General features: G+C 43.9%; 1 protein-coding gene across 3 annotated transcripts in view; it reads right to left on the bottom strand.

Annotated features, from left to right (window-relative positions):
• LOC147026277 (pumilio homolog 1-like) overlaps nt 1–22500 on the bottom strand; it is a 364690-nt gene that overhangs the window by 57591 nt on the left and 284599 nt on the right. For all 3 annotated transcript variants that reach the window (XM_085881544.1, XM_085881546.1, XM_085881545.1), the window contains exons 15-17: nt 2770–3136; nt 2461–2590; nt 1239–1367 (exon numbers count right to left, since the gene is read on the bottom strand). In XM_085881544.1, the coding sequence (XP_085737670.1) occupies nt 1239–1367; nt 2461–2590; nt 2770–3136 (626 nt within the window). The remainder of the gene's footprint in view (nt 1–1238; nt 1368–2460; nt 2591–2769; nt 3137–22500) is intronic.

The following is a 22500-nucleotide window of genomic DNA, read 5'->3' as shown; positions in this document are numbered from 1 at the left end:
CCGGGCTCCAGGCGAAAGAAATCCGCAGGGCGAAAGCTGGCAGGAGAAGACCCTCCGTTGCCCCGGCCACTCCGTGCGCAGACGCTTTTTCACTTCACCCCCTTGCGCGCAGATGTTCACTTCCTTGCCAGAACTCTCAGAACCCCGAACGCGCAGACCGCACCTATAATTATACCCCCCTCTTCAGGGGGGGGGTGGCGCCTCCTCGTGACCCTCCCTCTCTCACTGGCTGGTTTTGGCATGCAAATTGCTCTTCGTCTCTCTCACTGGCCAAAACGGGCGGCAAGCTCCTTAATTGACCCGGGGGCGTGGTGACATCACGCGGAGCCCTTTCCTCCTGTCCTGGGCCCTGATTGGCTGAGTGGCGGCCACCCCACCCGTAGCATGCCGATTGGTTGAGGGCCGCCACGAGGCCCCTCCTTGAACTCCGCCCTCTTCCAAAGGACCACCCCTCATACAGTCGGGGAAGTCTGATTGGCCGGGCAACGGTCACCTCACTCGTTGCACGCTGATTTGTCGAGGACCGCCGTGCGGCTCTTCCTTGAACTCCGCCCACCATGAAGTCGGCCAGAGAGAGGTGAAGGAAGCGAAGTGAAGGTGAGGGTGATGCGGTGTTGTCGGCGTTGATGTTGGTGGTGTAAAAATAAACGAAAAGAAAACCTGACTATTACAATAACTCCACAGTGCAGGAACATTTAATTACCCATTAGACTATGGCCGGGACCCTAACTGGCAACACGTACTTACCGATATAACTGATCTATAGGACCTGTATGTTGTGTGCTCATGGCTTCCAAATTCGCAACAATATTTTCTAAGTCTAAAAAGGGCAAAACTGAAAAGGTGATGAAACGCCCTGAAACTTGAACTTGTTCTGCAACTTATAATAAATCCATGTACCAAGTTTCATTTGAACATGTTGGAGGGCATGGAAAAAAGTCGGAAAAAAAAATCACAGATGGGATGGACTGACAGACAGACAGCAAACCTATGAACCTTCTGGTGAAACAATTAAGGGACTAAATAACCTACAAGGAAGAATGAAAATGGAAGCATTTCCCCCACCACCCTTCCCAACAATGAAGGATGATCATGCACCAGTGAAATTTGGCACAGGTACGAGTCATTATCCCATAGAAAAAGGAATAGGAGCAACACAGTCGCAAAAGCAATTAGATAAGCAAAGGGAGCAAGTGATACAGAGGTGTGTGTGTGTGTGTACAGTTCTGTGAACGCACCTGTTGTTCCTGCGGCAGAGACTCTAGCGCCCTCTGGATGACACGACAGCCATACATCTGCAGCGCCAGTGGAAGCACGTGGCCTCGGATGCGCTGAGCCAGGGCCAGCTTCTGCTCCAGACTGCCAAACTGGCACACATCATGAGCATGCTTGGTTCCTTCCCTACAGACAGGCCATGTAAAAGATGGTATCTCTGGGACACCCTCACGGTGTCCCAGGGTGCAGATTTTAAACTGCTCTAGACTAGTATCGTGTACTTAAATCGGTGAATACTTCAACTTGCGGCCACAATTTGAAAAGGAACACTTTTTTGCTTTTAAAGCATAATATTTGCTTCAAAATGATGTAATCATAATCAAATTACCCGAAAACCAAGAGATTCAATAATGAATTAATTTATTTTAAAAGTGTCGAAGGCTTATAGGGGAGTTTGTACATATATTACTTGGAGGACAAGGACATCAACAAACATCAGTGCACTTTTACATGTACCGAAAAGATGCGAGGAAAAAATAGACAAATCAAAAGACCATATGCAATTTTAACTTGCATTCCCAATATCATGGGTTTGAGTTGGGTGTTTTGGTGGCAATGCCCCCCCCCCCCAAAAAAAAGACATCTACATATTATGGCAGGATATGTCCAAAAAAAAGGATAATTGAAATAGGAAGAAGAAAATAACGAAGAAGAAGACAAAAAAAAGACAGAAAGGAAGTAGATAACATTAATTGAACTGATGGTAAAGCAAACAAAATACAGTGCAGGTCCATTGTTTTTGAGGGTGGGGGGGGGGGGATGAGAGGAATGTTTGGTGGTTGGGGCTAAAGAGCAAGGTACAGTACAGGTATGTTGGGTCTTCAGAGTAAACAGTCAATTAATGCTAATCTACACGAGCCTAATCTGTGGTAAACAACAATCAGCAAAGAAACACACAGGTTTGAGCTTTCCACACCCCCAAATTGTGCCCCTTCTACCTTATTTCCACCACCACCATTATCCAATCACTGTTTTTCCAGGGGTGCAATTTCAAAAAGATTTGGCAAGAAATGAGTGATTTCTCAAACGTACATTGCTCAGATATTGAACTGCAAATGGGAGACAAATTACAAATATGTAAACAAACCAACAACACAAGGAAGTACGCAGCTCAACATGCCCAATCTTTCTTTCTCGATGAGAGGGGTGGTCAAACAATGTTGCAATTTCAGCTTGTGAGCATACCTCAAAGAACTTCTGGATTACATAGTTTCCAAAAACGTCCGTCATCAACTGGTAGGCCGCCTGCAAGATCTCATTGAATACAAGTTGCCGTTCAGCCTGTCCCGCACGCTCAAGCTTCTGCTGAATAAACCTGGAGATCAAAACAAAAACGAAAATAACTAACAAAAACAACCAAGATGATCTACATTCAACAGGTGAAAAGTTTTCAGAAGTATTAAAATCTCAGTTTCAATCACCATCAATTATGAAAACTCAGCAACAAATGAAAACCACCAACAAAGGCAAGTAATCCTTGCACTTGTTAGGTACCTTGAACCATGCTGATCTTGTGCAAACTCCACAATATGGCCAGTCAGGTCTCGTAACTGCAGGTTGGGGAAGCGGTTATTGCGAAAGTCCTCGAGTAGCCGGCTACGTCCACCACCAAGACCTTCCAGCTTGCCACCAGCTCCAGAGTAACGGAAACGCATGGCCCCACCACCTCCAGGTAGGCTTGGGAAGAGCTGGCTGCCGGAACCGCCGCCCACCCCAACTCCGGGTGCACCTCCACCACCACCACCAAACAGACCGGAGCCAGAACTGAGCGTCATACCACCCATTCCGACCGAACTGCGAAACTTAGCCTCTGCCCCAGGAGCAGCCGAAACAAACCTTCCGGTGCTACTCGCCAGGCCACCTTGCATGCAGAAAAGGGTGAATGAGATGGAAAAAGAAAACAAAACAAACAAGTGTCATGAAAAAAAATAATCATTGGATTGCAAAAGTCAAGTCTATGGCATTTAAATTCACAAGTGATCAAGATACAGTTGCGGCCAAAAATATTGGCACCCTTGCACTTTTTTTCCAAATAATCACAATTTTCTCTAAAATAAGTTTAAATTGACATAAGTGGTCTCCACAATTCTTTATTTCACTGTTATTATTACAGAACCTTTGTTTTTGAATGATATTACAGATTTTGAATATTACAGAACCTTTTTGAAAGAAATGGCATTGAAAAAATTATCAACACCCGAGACTTGATATTTGGTAGCACAACCTTTGGACAAAATAACTGCAGTCAAGCACTTCCTGGAGCCATGAATGAGCTTCCTTCACCGCTCTACTGGCAGTTAGGCCCACTCTTCCTGTGAAAACTTCTCCAGTTCTCCCAGATTTGAAGGGTGCCTTCTCCCAACTGCTGTTTTCAGATCTCCCCACAGGTGTTCAATGGGATTTAGATCTGGACTCATTGCTGGCCACTTCAGAACAGTCCAGCATTTTCTCTTGAACCATTCCTGGGTGCTTTTTGAAGTGTTTGGGGTCATTGTCCTGCTGCAAGACCCATGACCTTCGACAGAAACCCAGCTTTCTGACACTGGGTTGAACATTGCGCTCCAAAATGCCTTGGTAATGTCATGATTTAATGATGCCATGCACACAGTCAAGGCACCCAGTTCCAGAGGCAGCACAGCAACCCCAAAACATCACTGAACCTCCTCCATGTTTAACTGTCAGGAAGGTGTTCTTTTCTTTGAAGGCTTCATTTTGTTTCCTGTAAACAGAGCTGATGTGCTTGACCAAAAAATTCTAATTCAGTCTCATCTGTGTGCAGGACATTCTCCCAGATGATTTTGGATTGTTCAGGTGCGTTTTCACAAATTCCAGTCAGGCTTTCTTATGTCTCTCTCTCTCTCTCTCTCAGCAGGTCTCCTGGGTCTCCTACCACAGAAGCCCCTTTCATTGCGTTGGCAACGGATGGTGCGAGTTGAAACTGTTGTACGTTGTGTCAGAAGGTCAGCTTGAATCTGTTTGGCAGTTGATCAAGGTACTTTCTCCACCATTGGAACAATCCTTCGCTGCAATCTTCGATCAAGTTTTCTCCTGTGGCCACGTCCAGGGATGTTGGCTACAGTGCCATGGGCCTTAAACTTCCTGACAACATTACGTATGGTGGAAACAGGAACATCAAGGTCTCTGAAGATTGCCTTGTAGCCTTGAGATTGTCAATGCTTGGCTACAATCTTGTGTCTGACCTCCTCAGACAATTTTCTGGTTTTCTATCTTTTCTCCATGCTCTTTGCTGTAAACAGTGACACAAAACAGCAGAATGTCTCCTTTTCTCTATTCAAACTGGGTGAATGAGTGACTTTTACATTCCAGGCACCTGCAACTCACCACAGGTGAGTTCAATTTCAAAATAAAGGAGAACCACCTGCTTGAAATTTAATTATTTCTAACAACTTCTAAAAGGTGCCAATAATATTGTTCGAACCATTTTAGGATTTCTGTGTGGAATAGCTAAGATTTAGTATTTTTTTCAGCTTTTTTTTGGTTTGTTCCAATGCAAACCAACGAAATACATGTGTGGCAACTAAAAGATTTCTTAACTTCAACAATTTTCTAGAAGAAATGGTGCATTATTTGAAAAAAGTGCAAGGGTGCCAATATTTTTGGCCATGACTATAAAAGGGAAGGTCAAAATAACCGAAGATTTGTTCAGGCTAAATCCAAAATAACAGCACTGGTACATTTGACAAATTACAAAAGTCCCACGGTCAGATTATTCAAAAAAATTCATAGACTCCAAATCTGTTGGAACGCATTAGTGGAAATTCAGAGCTCAATGTACAATACAGACCTTTCTTTTTCAGGTGTGTAAGATTCAAAAGAGCTTGTACTCGTGCATGCATCAAATGAAGGACATAACGCACATAACACATCAATGTACACCATAAATATTTAGGATATTAGTTAACGACGATGCACAAATCAACAAAACGTAATAGTGTCGTGGCCGGGGCTGAAAAGGGCTCGAATTTAGGAGATACCCCTACCGAGGTATAACAAGCTGTAACCGGTCTCATTTGAACCGAATGGATGTCTAGTTTTTGAAAACTGAGGTTGCAGTTGTTGAAATTCTGCACATGGTGAATTAACCCCTTGAGTGTGGGAACATAAGAGAAAATGGCCATTTTCAATAATTCATTATTTACTTCAAGAAGCATAAAATATATGTAGAATGGTTGAATATTTCAGGGTATTTCTATTTATTGGACACGTTTTAAGATAATTCAGGGGGTTTTGGGTTCCTGAGGGGGTCAAGGACTCACAAAATACCCCCAATTTTGGCAGTTTTTGTGCAATTTTAGCAAAAACTTGTACGTTTTCTCTTATTAAATGCCCAATATATGTTTTAAAAGTGCCAAATGTGATTATTTTCATCAGGCAGGGTGTTTCATTAAAGAATATGTCAGTTAAACTATGATAGAATGTTCACAACCAGGTAAATTAACCCTTTCTCTGACATGTGCGCAGTTCAAGTGAAAATTCTCATTTTTCTAAAATCGGCATCTTTTATGCAAGAATGAACTGTTATCATGGAAAATTATGGAAAATATCAGGGTTACTCTTAGAAATTGACATTATGCAAGGTATTTCATGGACTTTTATGCTGCCAAGGGGTAAAAGACCCCCGGAATACCTCCAAATCGGCATTTTAAAAACATTTATGCCACAATTGCGTCTTTTTTCGCATGATATTGTCATTACATGTTATAACAGTCCCAAGTCTGATTTGATGAACCAGTCAGATTGTCTCATGAATGAAATTGCAGTTGAACCCCTGGATAAAAAGATTCACACCTTTGAGAAAATCTATTCAATATTGTTACGTTTGAGGGGGGGGGGTATGCATTCAAAGGGTAATTAGGATGTTTAATTAGGTATGCCATGCTGTTCGAGTTTACCAGGATCTCGATGTAATAAGTAGCAATTCAGTGGTGATAAGTTGTCTAGTAAATGTTCATTTCTTCAAGGGGGAAATGATAATTGTCACGTAATTAGATAGGGACACGGGATGGGGTAAGTGTGTCTGCGTAAACCCCTTTTGGTATTCTCTGGAGGCTGGTCGTGACATCACAGGACAGTGCAGCGGATGGCTCCGCCCCGTGATCACGATTGGCGGAAGGCGACGGCGGTGGGCCAATAAACGGCTCGATTGGAAGTGACGAGGACAGGAGGATAAAAAGGTTCTGTTCGGGGTCAAAAAAGGAAGAGGAAGAAGATCGGGACAAAAAGATCGTGTTTTTTTGGTGTGGAGGCTGTTGCGCGGAGAGCGTGCTTGTTGTTGTGCTGATTCGATCGTGTTCTTCATCGTGTCTTGGAGCCTTGCTGAGCCTCGTGCCTCACCTTGGTTGGCTCTGGGGTTCTGCTGACTCGGAGTACGGGGTCGAACGGCGGGCGGACCTGCCTCCCTCTCCTGCTCGCAATTTGGCGGCAGAACTTGTTCCCTGGCGGCTGTGAGCGGACTTGGGCCAGGACCAGGAGGTCGACAGCACCACGGTTTCTCCTGCCCCCCCCCCCCCCGATGAGAGCAAGGTCAGCTCGTCCGACGCTGATCCAGGGACAGTTGCGTCCACACCACGGTCCAGCCTGACCACCAGAAATAGCTACGTTTTTTGTGTGTGTGTGTGTGTGTGTGTGTGTGTGTGTGTGTGTGTGTGTGTGTGTGTGTGTGTGTGTGTGTGTGTGTGTGTGTGTGTGTGTGTGTGTGTGTACTTGGCGCCTTAGAGGGTTTGAGATCTGAATATTCATTGGAATTGTCTGTGTTTTCCCCACGCCCGATCCCACACCATCCCGTCGAATCGCCCCGGATCCCTCTTCTTGCCGAGTCTTGTTATTTCTGGTTAATAATAAAAACAAATAAACATCATCAACTCAGTGAAAAGTGACTCGTGCCACCTTCCTCGTCCCATTTGCGGTAGAGCGATTAGAACCGCCATGTTTGGGTTATAAACAAATAAACCGCCTCCATCGTTTCGGCTCATTCTACGTTGGCGGGACTGTTCAAGTCCCGTGGACGTCACATTGGTGTCAGGGTGTTGGATGTTCGAACCCCTCTAAATTATATTTGGTATCGGGAAAATATACCAAGATTAAAATCTCGCCACTAATTGGAATATAAAATTACTACAGAAAAGCGCGCGAGCGCGGGAAAATTTTGGCGGGAGTTTTCAAATTAAATTTAATTGGCGGCAAACGGGACTTCTGCACCATGGCGGATGTGCAGATGTTTGAGGAGGAAGGCCACGTGTCTGGCAGCGAGTCGGGGGAAGAAGGGAGAGACGGGGGTAGGGTTTGAACCTCCCCCATTCCGAGCGTAGACCGTGCTTCATTGCCCGTAACGGGGCCGGCAGTTCCGGAAACCGGTGCGATGACGATCCAGACACTGTTGGAACGTTTAATAGCGGACATGACGGTACAAATGGCAAATCAATTCGTGACACAGAGGGCAGAAATGACGGCACAAATGGAAAATCAATTTGTGACACAGAGGGCAGAAATGACGGCACAAATGGAAAATCAATTCGTGACACAGAGGGCAGAAATGACAGATCAATTGGGGGTAATGGGGTACAGTTGGGTGCACGGATTGATTTAATGAGGGATGAATTGGGGGAAAAGATGGAGAAAATGAAAACTGAGATGCAGGAGTATGTGGTTGTTAAATTGGGGGAAATACAAAGTAAATTCGAGGATAGATTGGAGGAAACAAAGGTAGAAATTACATTGGAGGGGGAAAATATACGGTAAAAATTGGTAGATAAAATTGATGCAACGAACATTTGGGTTGATAAAGTGGATGAAAGCCTGGAACGTCATCGTGCCTGTGTGGATGCTCGTATGCAGCTGCAAGTTGAAGAGTGGGGAGAGTTGAGGAAGCAAGGGATGAATTTGGCGGAGGAGGTAAAAGGATTGGAGGCTCGTTTGGACGAACAAGATAAAATTATGAGCCAAGATGAAGTCTTGGATAAAGGCCTGGTAGAGCCGTCTTTTGTAAGTAGAGTGTCCGGGTTGGTTGAGGAGCAGCTACAAACTCGCGACGGAGCCTTGGAGGAGGTTGTGCGGGCCCAGAAGATCCTGCGGGAAGAGGTGAATCGGTCCATTCAACGTTTGGAACAGGAGGCAAAATTGACCCACGAGACCCTCACCACAAAACATCTTTGGCCACAGTGGGCTCTGAAATTGGATACGCAGCCACAAGGGTGTTTGATCCCTGGGCTGGATTCGGACAAGGGAGAAACTGAGAAGCGGGCCACCGTAAAAGTGATCCCCCTGGTAAATTTTGACGGGTCAGGGAGCCTTGAAGCTTTTCTGACGCAATTTGAGTGCATTTCCCGACTAAACGGGTGGAATGAGCGGGAACCTACAGGGAATTTGGTGGCAACGTTGCGGGGACCAGCCGCAGACGTGTTAAACGTGATCACGGAGGGATGTTGACCAGCTCCCACATTTGCGAGGCGTTGAGCCGTCGGTTTGGGTTTGCAGCGAACTGTGATCTGGTGCGGGCCCAGCTCCAGCACCGCGGATTAAAGCCGGGTGAGACAGTGCAGGAGCTGGCACAGGACATTTACCAATCAGTTAGGATTGCGTATCGGGACCTAACAGTGGAGGCGTGGGACAGACTGGCACTCGAGAAATTTTTAGCTGCTCTTCCTGACCCTGAGGTCCGAGCGCTGGTGGAGCTACAGGATCCACCCACCGTGCACCGAGCGGCCGAGTGCGCGGCCAGGGTGGCCTCGTGGAGTCGGCCGGGTCGGGTGCCCGAGAGGCCATCGGTGGCGATCCGACAGGCGGAGATTCAGGATCAGGGAGGGGGGCTGGGAGAAATTGGCATTACCCAAATGCTTCAGAGGATGAATCCTCCTGCTGAACCGCCAGGTCTATCCGAGGTGCCCTTACATAGGTCGAGTCCGGAAATCACTGTCGGGGGTCGGGGAGACTAGATTGGGCTGAGCATATACGGCCATGCTCGGTTGCTGAGATTGTGGCGAAGTGCCCTCCTTTGGTGGAAAAAAATGAATTGTGGGAAAATTGGCATGGGTTTGTAAGTTCTGCTGGGTTTTAGAGTGACAATCGGGACAGTGGGTAATTGGTAACAAAGCGGGCACAAGTGGCTGTCCAATGGCTGGTGCGTGGATCGGGTGAGAAGTGCTGTGTGAGTTGTTTTAAGTTAAAAAGTGCAATGTATGGTGCACACATTGATTTTTTATTGGACATGGTGTGGTAACAGGGAAGGTCATGGTCGGTGAAGTGTTAGAAATGCAGGTGTCACATGTAAGGCCGATGGGGTGGGGGAGTCATGTGGGTTTTGTGGGTGGGGATGATGTGCTTGTCCACAGGGATTGCTGAAGCTCACGGTGAGTGGGAATTGCGACCCCCTTCAAGGAGATTCACCCCTGGTGGCTAATGGTGACAGTGTCTGGAGGCAACTGGGAGATGGTCTGGTTGGGCGATCAAGGCGGGTAGGACCTTGGCGACCCAGGAAGGCCAGAGGAGCCAGTGAGACCCCTTCCAGTGTGTTGTACGGGATGAGAGCTGATGGCAACCAGGGGGGTGGGAATCAAAGGGAGCGGGGCGGAGAAACGTCTGGGTTGGACTAAAGCTTACCTGTGGGCATGGTTGCACCTGAGATGCCCCCATCATCTTTTGGGAACCCACCCCACGGCCATGACGGGATTCAGCCTGCATGATTAAAATGGGGACCATGACCTAGGAATGTGATGATGACCATGGTGTGAGTGTTGTGAAGATGTACGAGTCCCACTCGATCCTGCACAACTTGACATGTGCAGCAAGGGCATGATGTCCGCATAATTTTGGGGCAAGCAAATTTGAAAATTGGCTCCCCAGGTAACGCTGGGTCTATTAGCATCCACTAGGGGAGGCGGTCAAGTGTAAATATCCTGTGAATAGTGTCTTAAGGCTTAGAGTAGGAATGTAAAGTATAAGTGTTGTGTTTTTGTGGAACCTTTTGTTTCCCCTCCCCAGATCACTGGAAGAGTGCTGGGCAAGAGCGATGATCCAGCGGATGGAGTGCAACTTCGCTCAGTGCTCTCATGTGATAAAATAAAAAAAATAAAAAAAACCGAATGATTGTTTAGGCGAGGATAAGGCCATAAGGGGGTAGTACATTAAGCAGGATAGGTAAGTTAGCTGTGACTCGCTGCCCATTGCCCCTCCTACTTTATTTCGTTAGGTTAATTAGGTGTGAGTCAGTAAGTGTTAAGGCTGGTACGGTAGCGCCTGTGATGTACCTTGCAGGAGCTGCGGTACCAGAGGAGGGGGCAGTGTTACGTTTGAGGGGGGGGTATGCATTCAAAGGGTAATTAGGATGTTTAATTAGGTATGCCATGCTGTTCGAGTTTACCAGGATCTCGATGTAATAAGTAGCAATTCAGTGGTGATAAGTTGTCTAGTAAATGTTCATTTCTTCAAGGGGGAAATGATAATTGTCACGTAATTAGATAGGGACACGGGATGGGATAAGTGTGTCTGCGTAAACCCCTTTTGGTATTCTCTGGAGGCTGGCCGTGACGTCACAGGACAGTGCAGCGGATGGCTCCGCCCCGTGATCACGATTGGCGGAAGGCGACGGCGGTGGCGGTGGGCCAATAAACGGCTCGATTGGAAGTGACGAGGACAGGAGGATAAAAAGGTTCTGTTCGAGGTCAAAAAAGGAAGAGGAAGAAGATCGGGACAAAAAGATCGTGTTTTTTTGGTGTGGAGGCTGTTGCGCGGAGAGCGTGCTTGTTGTTGTGCTGATTCGATCGTGTTCTTCATCGTGTCTTGGAGCCTTGCTGAGCCTCGTGCCTCACCTTGGTTGGCTCTGGGGTTCTGCTGACTCGGAGTACGGGGTCGAACGGCGGGCGGACCTGCCTCCCTCTCCTGCTCGCAATTTGGCGCCAGAACTTGTGCCCTGGCGGCTGTGAGCGGACTTGGGCCAGGACCAGGAGGTCGACAGCACCACGGTTTCTCCTGCCCCACTCTGACGAGAGCAAGGCCAGCTCGTCCGACGCTGATCCAGGGACAGTTGCGTCCATACCACGGTCCAGCCTGACCACCAGAAATAGCTACGTTTTGTGTGTGTGTGTGTGTGTGTGTGTGTGTGTGTGTGTGTGTGTGTGTGTGTGTGTGTGTGTGTGTGTGTGTGTGTGTGTGTGTGTGTGTGTGTGTGTGTGTGTGTGTGTACTTGGTGCCTTAGAGGGTTTGAGATCTGTATATTCATTGGAATTGTCTGTGTTTTCCCCACGCCCGATCCCACACCATCCCGTTGAATCGCCCCGGATCCCTCTTCTTGCCATTTCTGGTTAATAATAAAAACAAATAAACATCATCAACTCAGTGAAAAGTGACTCGTGCCACCTTCCTCGTCCCGTTTGCGGTAGAGCGATTAGAACCGCCATGTTTGGGTTATAAACAAATAAACCGCCTCCATCGTTTCGGCTCATTCTACGTTGGCGGGACTGTTCAAGTCCCGTGGATGTCACAATATGTTTATATTGTTGCACAGTGAAACCCACTCATGAATCTTTCAATACTGATCACATCTGAAATCAGCTGGCCATGCATCTAAATATCGAAAACAGTGTCTATCTCGGTTGCATTTTCATTTGCCTGTTATACGACATTGCTGTGATTGTTGCAGTAAGTGCAACTACATTTATCAATTCACTATAGTCCTGCAAGGACACAAGGGCACATCCTCCCGTTTTCACAGTTTTTGTCAGTGCAATAGAGGTTTGTTAAGTCTCGAACCTCAGCTGGAGCGGAATCTTGAGTATACATAGTCTGGGTAATTCCACCACCTTCACAAATGGACAAGCCATGACCAACTGGTGATATGAACGGTGGGTTAGCAACATGGCTGTCGCACCAAATCTTGGTTTGATACTTGGCCCGAAGAATGTGCTGCTTGAATGCATCCTCGGTTGGGGGAAGCATAGATGCTGGCTTGTCTGTGGTCGTGGCCAAATGGAAACGTAGATCATTCAATCAATCAAAGTCTTTGCCTTTTTTGCCATACATCAGAAGGACAAATTTCCGTGACAATGAAACACAAGTGTCTATATCAGCCTCATGAAATCCTTTCATATCTGGCAATGCTTGTGCATTCTTGATCAGTGTAGAATAAGCTGTTCGCTTCCCAATTCTGTTGAAAGAACATGTGGTGTCACACCCAGTGATAGCGTGTATGGCAGGGAGACACACACAAACAGTCAGTCGGTCCTAAATGAGTAACTATCTCATGGACTGGAATGTATCTCTCCTTTCCAGAATGCCAGCGTACATGTATACCTTGTCAGTCAGCTGTTTTCTACGAGAATAGTAGATCAACAGTACCAGGACATCCGTGTCATCACAACGAACAATGACCCTTGAATGGTCACGTGAGAGACTGACGGCATGGAGGATTATCCTAGTATCCGCTTCCTCGTGTGTACTCTGAAGAGAGTCAATGGATGAGACTCCGAGTGGTTGTACTTCTTTCATCAGCTTGCCATCATGGAAACCACCGGCCAGAATAATCGATTTCTCGTTTGCGAATTGTTCGTAATTGTCCAATATATGGTGAAAGATGAAGTTTGCTCGGCTGGACTTGTTGCCTCCACTTTTCAGAAACTGGCGGTAGTTTGGAACCTGTCTGCCTCCATGAATCTGGTATGTTAGTACCATGTTGTTGGCATCCCTCTGCTGCCTTTCGGATGACTTGATTGATGTCTTGACATTATAGCGATCAAAGATAACTGCAATGCTACTGATATCCAATGAAGGATTCTTGAAAAGTCGTAATAGTCGTTTCTGAACTATTGTAGCTAAATCTTGGAATGTTGTAAAGTGATTTTCATCCAAACTCTGAATCATAGCCATCCCATCAATTATGTATGCGGATGATGTGGGTTCAGGCATTGCCGAGATTTGTGGCAGCTCTGCTAGAACGTCTGCACAATTTGCCTCAAGTTTCTTGGTAAGGTTAGCTTTTGCAGTGTTCCTCATCGACCCATCTTCATGGAAGAGTGCTGGTGGCACGGCGGCCAGTTCGTAACAAAGTACCTTCCTCAAATCGACATTACGACTCTGTGAGACAGCCAATAGCCACCTGAACAACACCTCAGTATCAATGATCAGCTTCCAGTCCTTGTCATTGGTGAGTGCCTTCTTCATATCTGAATATGTCAACAGTTTCTTTCTTCAAGGGGTCCCAGAAACTCTTAGAATGTGCGGTCCCAATTCTTTCTTTGACAAAGTCCTCATAGGCTGCTTTTCCTTTTTCTGGAATACACTTCAGAGAATTCTCAACTTCTTGAGATGCCATTTGACCGGTGGTGATGTTTAGAAGCGATTCTGGTCCCTCATCTAAATTAAATGGATTTTGACACTGGCTGACAATGTATTCTTTCATGTTCTTCAGATCGTTTTTGTCCTTGTTCATGCATGCATTTCGAAGCTCCTCATGAAGGTTTGCTTTTGAACCAGATTGGCAAAGGTCTTTGAAAGACTCCGAGTATTCCCCAGTGACATGTCGTGCCATCAGCCAGCGCAGAAGTGCCCCTTTACGAAGGGTGAAGCCGATGATGCCTCCTTGACGCTATGCTTCTTGATTTATAGGTTGTTCCAGGGCTTGGTCAGTTGGCACACAATTCAATGTTCTATGTGGGGATCTTCGCACAACAAATCCACCTTGCATCATGTGTTCATACATTCTTGGCTGAGTTTGTTCCAATTGCTTAATCTCTGCAATATACGCTGGAGTGTAGCGAGCATAGTTGATGCGTCCTGCAGCACATAGTTTCATTAATCCTCTGATCTTGTACTATGAGAACATCTTTGGTTTTGTTTTTAAGATCCTACCTGTTCAATAGGCCCAATTTGACCAATACAATGAGTGATGATCCTCTTCTTGAGGTCAGTGTCTTGAAGTTGATAAGATTTGACATGTTTGAGCCATGCATGACAGAGGCACAGGTGTCATGATGCCAAAAACAAAAGATCAGCAGCGGCAATGCCACTGATGGTGTCTTGGTTTAACTAATAATATCATCATGGGAGAAAATTCTAACGGTCATTATCATTATTAATTGTATTTATTTACAGTACATATGCTACATGTGGGGGTATTTTGGGTTCCTTTTAATCCCCTGCTCATGACAAACTGTACAGAATATCTCAAAACATGAAATACCATCGAAAATTACAATGTAATGAGTTTGGCCCGAAATCGTTAAAAAATGCTAAATTTGTGGTATTCCGGGGGTCTTTTATCCCTTGGCAGCATAAAAGTCCATGAAATACCTTGCATAATATCAATTTCTAATAGTAACCCTGATATTTTCCATAGTTTTCCATGATAACAGTTCATTTTTGCATAAAATATGTCGAGTTAGAAAAATGAGAATTTTCACTCGAACCGTGCCCATGTCAGAGAAAGGGTTAATTTACCTGGTTGTGAACATTCTATCATAGTTTAACTGACATATTATTTAATGAGACACCCTGCCTGATGAAAATAATCAAATTTGGCACTTTTAAAACATATAGTGGGCATTTAATAAGAGAAAACGTACAAGTTTTGGCTAAAATTGCGCAAAAACTGCCAAAATTGGGGGTATGTTGTGGGTCCTTAACCACCTTAGGCGCATAAAACCCCCTAAAATATCTTAAAACGTGTCCAGTACATTGAAATACCCTGAAATAATCAACCATTCTACATGTATTTTATGCTTATTGGAGTAAATAATGAATTATTGAAAATGGCCATTTTTTCTTTTGTTCCTGCACTCAAGGGGTTAATTCACCATGTTGTGCAGAATTTCAACAACTACAACCTCAGTTTTCGAAAACTAGGTATCAATACGGTTCAAATGAGACCGGTTTCAGCTTGTTATACCACCGGTAGGGGTCGACTCATTTTTCTCGGTCTCGGCCACTACACTATAAGGGACTATATGCACAGATGGAGATCAATGCCAAACAAGCCAAAATTCTGAGGTTTTGCTTGGCAGGATGGATTGGTAGGTCTTGCAGGAAAAACAAAAAGGTGAGGGTGGGGCAAAGGGATTATAACATTGTATATCATAGAGTACGATAGTACTCCAAATAGAGGGATGTTACGAAGAAACAAATGGCCACCCATTCAAATGTGTACACAACAATACGTTCATAGACGACTATAGAGTGAAGTAATCAGCATTTAAAAGCCATTCCTTTGATTCTTGAGTGTTTTCTGAACTACCAAGACTTCAAAAGACACCAGAATACATCGTGAAAATACCACAAGAAGAGATCGCTAAAACACGAATTTGTACTTCTCCTTGTAGTTCTTCCCCGCTAAAAAATAAAACAATGTAAAACTGCAGCCCAACTTACTTTTCCAGTCAAAAGTTTTAGAACACCCCCATTTTTCCAGTTTTTACTGAAATTTAAGCAGTTTAATGTTTCAATGTACTCTGAAATTAAAGCATAGAACAAATAAACAATTGCAGATATAAAAGAAATCATGGAATCGTTTTGTTGAACAAAATTTAATCTAAATTTTTGACTCATCAAAGTAGCCACCTTTTGCAGATATAACAGCTGAACATACTCGTGGCACTCTTTCCACAATGGAAATCAAATATTGTTAAGAAAGTTCTTCCAAACACTGTTGCAGAAGTTCCACAAATGTGTTGCACTTGTAGATTGCTTTGCTTTCACCCATCTGTCCAGTTCATCCCAAACCAACTCGATGATTGCTGGCCATTCCATGATTTGAAGCCTACCATCTTGTTCTTTTCTTCTGAGGTGGTTCTGACATAGCCTGAAGGTATGTTTTGGGTCGTTATCTTGCTGAAGGATGAACACCTGACCAACTAGGCGTAGATCAGAGGGTATTGCATGGTGCTGCAAAATGCTGTGATAGCCCTTTTGGTTCAGGGTGCCAGTCAATCTGTGCAAGTCACTGACTCTGGATCCAGCAAAAGAGCCCCAGATCATCACGCTTCCTCCTCCATGTTTGACAGTTGGTGTCACACACTGAGGAACCATCCTTTCGCCTATTCGACGGCGTACAAAAACCCTGCATGATGAACCGAAGATTTCAAATTTTGATTCATCGGTCCATAAGACCTTCTTCCAGTTTTCAGTAGATCACTCGCAGTGTTTCATGGCCCAGGCAAGCCTCTTTTTCTTATTTAGCCATCTTAGCAATGGCTTTCTTACTGCTACTCGACCTGTCAAACCTGCAGCTCGAAGTCTTCTCTTCACAGTTGAAATTGAGATTTCTTTACTTCGCCCAGTGTTAAGCTGTGCGTGATGCTGCTGTCCTGTGACCCGCCTATCACGCAAGCTGTTGACTCTCAGAAACTTGTCTTCTGATTGTGTTGTGGCTTTGTGTCTGCCAGACCTCATCTGTCAGAGTTTCCTCCAATTTTCAAGTGGCTTTTGATGGTGTAGGAAACTGTACTCACTGACACCTTGGCTTCTTTGCAATTTCTCTAAAGGAAAGACCTACACATTTAAGGGTTATAATGGTCTGTCTGTTTTCCTTTGTTAATTGTCTTTTTCTCACCATTATGATAGCAATATACTACTTTCTGCAGTGCAATATTGTTCAAATAATGCTTCAGAGATTGCAGCAACACAGTCTGTTCCAACACTGCTTTTATACAGACAGAGGGTTTGTAACTGATCAACAAAAGTTGGGACACCTGCAGCAATTGTTTTCATCAACTTTCAAGGCTTAATTTACTTCCATTGCTGCAGAACAGCTGCAGTTGCTAACCCATTACTTGTTCCCTGAAAAGAACCTTTTTTAACAACTCTGAAATTTACATTATTTTTCAGTTTTTGGTGACCTAAACTTTTTTTTTAACCTATGACAGTTTACCGCTGAGCTTTGTACGATTTCACGTTATTCACTGGACTTGAACTGCTTAAATTTCAGTAAAAACTGAAAAATTGGGGTGTTCTAAAACTTTTGACCGGTAGAGTACCTCAATAACTGCTGAAGCTATGATGGTGATTCCAACGTGAAGAAGTTACTTTGTCTCTGAGCTCATGGACACAATAAAAAATACAGAAAACATTAATCGTTTAATTATGGAAAGAAATCCTATATATTATTTCTGTTAACGTCTGCGCGTAATTTGACGTATCTCCTCTGTAACTGCCGGACGGATTGTCGCCACTTTCGGCATGCGGGTGCTCTGTGGTCGAATGAACAGCATGGGCTATGTGAGATCGCGCCAGACGGAGAGGTTTGGGAATTTTTGGCAATTTTCTAATTTTTACATTCGTTTGCAAGGCGACGTGTGACGTCACCGCTTAGAGGCGTAATGACGTCATCGGTCATTCGCTGACGTCATTACATCTGTTGTCGACTGACCGTCACCGCTGAGAGGCATAATGCCACTCCGAGAAAACAGTGTCTGCAATGTAAAACCCTCTTCTGTACATGCTGATTACCTCAGAAGGTGAATTTGACACAAAAAATGTAACAAGAAACATTGTATATAAAGAAATTTGATAAATCACATTGTGAACACTGGATATATTGACACCATAACGAACCCTCACTTTCGAAACTTCGCGCAGAGCGTGGGTTTGGCTCGTCTGACATAAATGTGGACTCATCCAAACCAAGTCAGGATTATTTGGGGGGGAGGAAATGGACACTGGACGGAAACACTCCAAAAGCGATACATATCCAAGCCATCATCCAAATCAACTGATACATGTATTCAACTATTTAATAACATAGATGGATTTAATCCATAGCAAAATAAATAAAACATCAAGCATTATATGATTGTAAAATGATATTCGCATCGACATTTCCACACATGATATGTGGTAATCACTGAACTGAAAATAAAGAGAATGCTCAAAGCTCATGAAAAGCGTCGCCGCATTGAGCTCGAGGTCACGTGACCGGCACCATCTTCGTTAGCGCAACATGGCTGACTCGCATCGTGGATTACAGTGGCTTTGAACACGTCCCAGATTGAAAAAACCAAATAAACGTTAAAATGACATTTTGTGCGGCAATAAACTGCTACATTCTGTTAAAGGAGGATTATGCAAAAAACGTTACACAGGTATTCTTATATGTTGAACAGTAATGGTGAAGTTTGACGATGAAATATCACTGAAGTATGGCAGCTTCTCATTTGGCGTTCATCATATGAACCCTGTTTGTTAAATCGATTTGTTTGTAGGTTGCAAGTTGGTTTGTAACATTTTTTAATGTCGGGAGGATTAACAAGTGTATTTATGTTAACAGCCACCATTAATTCCACCTTCTTGTCAGTTCGGCCGAGGGAAGTTTGACCCAAGTCTTTCACGAACCGGTCTTTGCACGACGGCACACACATTGATGAATCACCCTGCCTACAGCAGACATGCACATTGTCTCAGCTGGTCACTCTGCCAACAATTTGGGAATTACCACATGTAAAATTGGTTATATTTCAACAATTTGATTTGCATAATTTTGGTATGTAATAAAAAAAAAAATTGTGAAATAAACGGGCGGACTTGATTTTTGTTAGCTTCCTTAAATCGCCTCGAGTTCTTCACGCTCCCAAATAAACAATATTTGTTCTCGAACATTATTGTGAAAAGGAAAGTGTTGCTCTGAGTCTGGAAGGCCGGCAGTTCAACAACCGGCTGAGTCATACCAAAGACTATTAAAAAACTTAAAAACTGCGCATGCTACTTCCTTGTTTGACGTCCAGCATGTAATAGGATAAAAGCATGGACAAACAATCATAGGTTGGCATCCACGAGGAGCTGGAAATTCCTCCTCAGGAAATGGTCGGCTGAAAGCAGTGAGAAAGGCAGCACCATTGTTGTGGGGTTGCTGGTACCCAGAGTGCACTGGGAAGTGACGGCACTTCCCGCAAGCTAAGTGGCTGTGTTTGTCTTGTCTAACAGTCCTGCATCATGTCTCGTGTGTTGGTTTGTATGTCCTTGTTTTTGAGTTGTTTCGAGGGTATCCCATCCCCACGATGAACCTTAGATCCTGTTTCAAAAAATAAAATAAAAACCAATGTCACCCGCAGGGTGACCCGTATCTTGCCAAAAGGTGACCACGTGTGACTTCTTTAAGGTCACACTGAGGTGAACAGAGCTGCTATCCACCAGGAGCGACTCCTTGGGGAATATCTGCCGATGAGAGATTCCGATGAGAATCGTTCTACAGAGTAACCATGAAAAATATGCTTTTGCCTCATAACGTCACCAAATGACGTCATAATGTCTCAAGCTTGACATATCTAGAAAGCACTCATCAAGGTGTTCAATTTGAGGTACTACACGATATGGTTCCTAAAACTTGAAAATTTGACCTCGGGGTCAAATATGTTTGACCTTCGGGGCTAACCATGAAGGTCAAGGACAATCGCCACCAAAAATTAATCAGCTGAGCACCAGACCATGAACTATATTCCCATGAAGTTTGAAGACGATCCGATCAAAATGACTCAAAAAATAAGGGTTTCGTCGACTCCCCTGATGTGCGACAAAGTGACCTTGACCTTTGACCTTGACCTTCAAAATTTTATGCGCTGAAAGGGACCTCGATAGGCCTCTGATATGCGAAGTTACAAAAATTTCCAATGATAACTGTGCTCTGCAGTGATTTATACGTGATTACAGACAAAAAAAAACAACAAAAAAAAACATATGAAGGTCAAGGCCAATCACCACAAAAAATTAATCAGCCGAGCGCCAGACCATGAACTATATTCCGATGAAGTTTGAAGACGATCCAATCAAAATTACTGAAAAAATAAGGGTTTCTTCAACTCCCCTGATTTGCGACAAAGTGACCTTGACCTTTGACCTTGACCTTCAAAATTTTGTGCACTGAAAGGGACCTCTATAGTTCTCTGATATGCGAAGTTACAAAAATTTCCAATGATAACTGTGCTCTGCAGAATTTTTTATACGTGATTACAGACAAACAAACAAAAAAAAAAACCACAAGCTGACTAACATATCTTGCAAAAACTTCGTTTTGGCAAGATAAAAAGGGGGACAAAACTAAAGTTTTCAAATGTTAACCATGGATAATAAATTATACTATTATTGACATGGAAAAAAAAAAGGTTTGTTTACATAATCATAGACAGGCTTTGTGTTAGCAATACAAGAAGAAAGTCCAAAGCAAGTCTCAGAGTTGAAAATAGAAAGAACGAGAAAAAGAGCAATCGGAGATTGCAGACCCTCACAAGGACTTGTTTTGTATGGTGTTTGTGTAGTTTTGTGTGGTGTTTGTGTACTGGTGTGTAACGTAATTAATAAGAGACATAATACGAACGGCCACTTTATAACTGCTGGCAGTGATGACCGGGTTCCAAGACGTCCCGCTTTGATTGGACAACTGACACTGACCCATGACGTGTTTCATTATTATACAATTGAATTCAGAACGGGAATGAAATAAGTCAAATTAAAATCAAATGGAAGACCAAATAGGTAAAGTCCTGCATTGGAATCATCAGAAGGAACCCAAACAAGCAAAAAGCAAAGATGAAGTCATCAGGAGGAACCTGGATGGGATTCACATTTCAGCTGCTACTCATCGACCCTCAAACCCATCCAGGCACAGCCAAGTGAGCCTTATCTATCTATAATTCCAGGTGTGTGTGTGTGTGTGTGTGTGTGTGTGTGTGTGTGTGTGTGTGTATGTGTGTGTATATATGTGTGCATGTGTGTGCATGTGTGTGCGTGTGTGCGTGAGACCGCTGTCGACAACCACTGGTCCGATCCAATTGAAACTTGCCAGGTATATTGCTGGGGACTGGAGTATGTGCCTTTTCAAGGTTTGATATTAATCGGACAAGTGGTTCCCAAGTTATGGCCATTTATTTACCAAACCAATGACAGGACACGTTGCTGCGTGGGCATGGCCGATGGGGAAAGGGCGCCATTGAGTTACCAATGACAAGACACGTTGCTTGGCGTTTTGCACCCACCGTGTTCCCCATTACGGGTTACAACGTACGGACTTCCGGATAGTGATGACTTACTGTATTCTAATAATTTCTCGATTTCTTATGCGCATTTATAGATAAACACAATGTTCCAATCCAGTCGTTGCTTACGATAGTGAAGGAATGGCCTGTGTGGTTCTTGTTTCTGGCAGGCGGTTTGAAAGTTTTTTTTTTTTGCACGTATGGCCACGCACGTACAGGCACCTGAGAGCGAAGGAACGGCCTGTGTGGTTGTTTTTTCTGGCATGCGGTTTGAAAGTTTTTTTGTTTGTTTTTTTTTTTGCACGTACAGCCACGCACGTACAGGCACCTGAGAGCGAAGGAACGGCCTGTGTGGTTATTGTTTCTGGCACGCGGTTTGAAACTTTTGTATTTATTTATTATTGCACGTACGGTCACACACTAGTTTAAATAAATTGAAAAAAATATATATATATATATATATATATATATATATATATATATATATATATATATATATATATATCAAATTGAAAGTTACAACATGTATTCCACATCAATGCAAGATCATAAATGTGAAGTTTCACGTTGATTGATTGGGCGGTTCCAGAAATGACATGATTTAATATTTTCTTCAATCCAATATGGCTGCCAAACCATGTGACATCAATTATTCCTAAACAAACTTGTACCACCACGGCTTGGGGAACATTTGTGTGAAGTTTCCCCTCGAACTGTCCAGCTGTTCAGGAGGTTTTTTTTAGGTTTTAGGGTAAATCCAATATGGCTGCCAAACCATGTGACCTATGACATCATGTGTGAACCTTTTGGTTCTTATGGATAGGTGATCATTTGTGTTGAGTTTCACCTCGATCTGTTCAGCCACTTCAGAGAAGAAAATATTTGAAGGTTACATATATATTTTGAACAATATGGCTGCCGAATCACATGACTGATGACATCATCAAATTTTTATTCTGTGGACCAGTTTATCCCGAGATGACCCTCAAAAATTTTCATACTGATCTGATGTAGTGTCTTCATATGCAATGATGACGTCATAATGAAGGCACGTATGACATCATAAAAAACATTCCCCATGAGGAGTACTTGCCGCATGCCAAGTTTCAATTTTTTTGGTGCAGTTTAAGAGGTACAGAGGTCCAAAGTTTTCCAACATGACTGCCACACCACGTGATCTATGACATCATAATTATCATTAAAACATTCCACACGAGTAGTCGCACCAATGGTGAATATTTCGTTTCAATCTGACAAGCGG

This window comes from Eptatretus burgeri, chromosome 5 (genome assembly GCF_056783735.1).
Source record: "Eptatretus burgeri isolate ZD-2024b chromosome 5, Ebu_testis_v1, whole genome shotgun sequence".
Lineage (NCBI taxonomy): Eukaryota > Metazoa > Chordata > Myxini > Myxiniformes > Myxinidae > Eptatretus > Eptatretus burgeri.
Note: the sequence above shows the minus strand (reverse complement) of the source record. Positions and strands in the feature narration are given on the sequence as shown.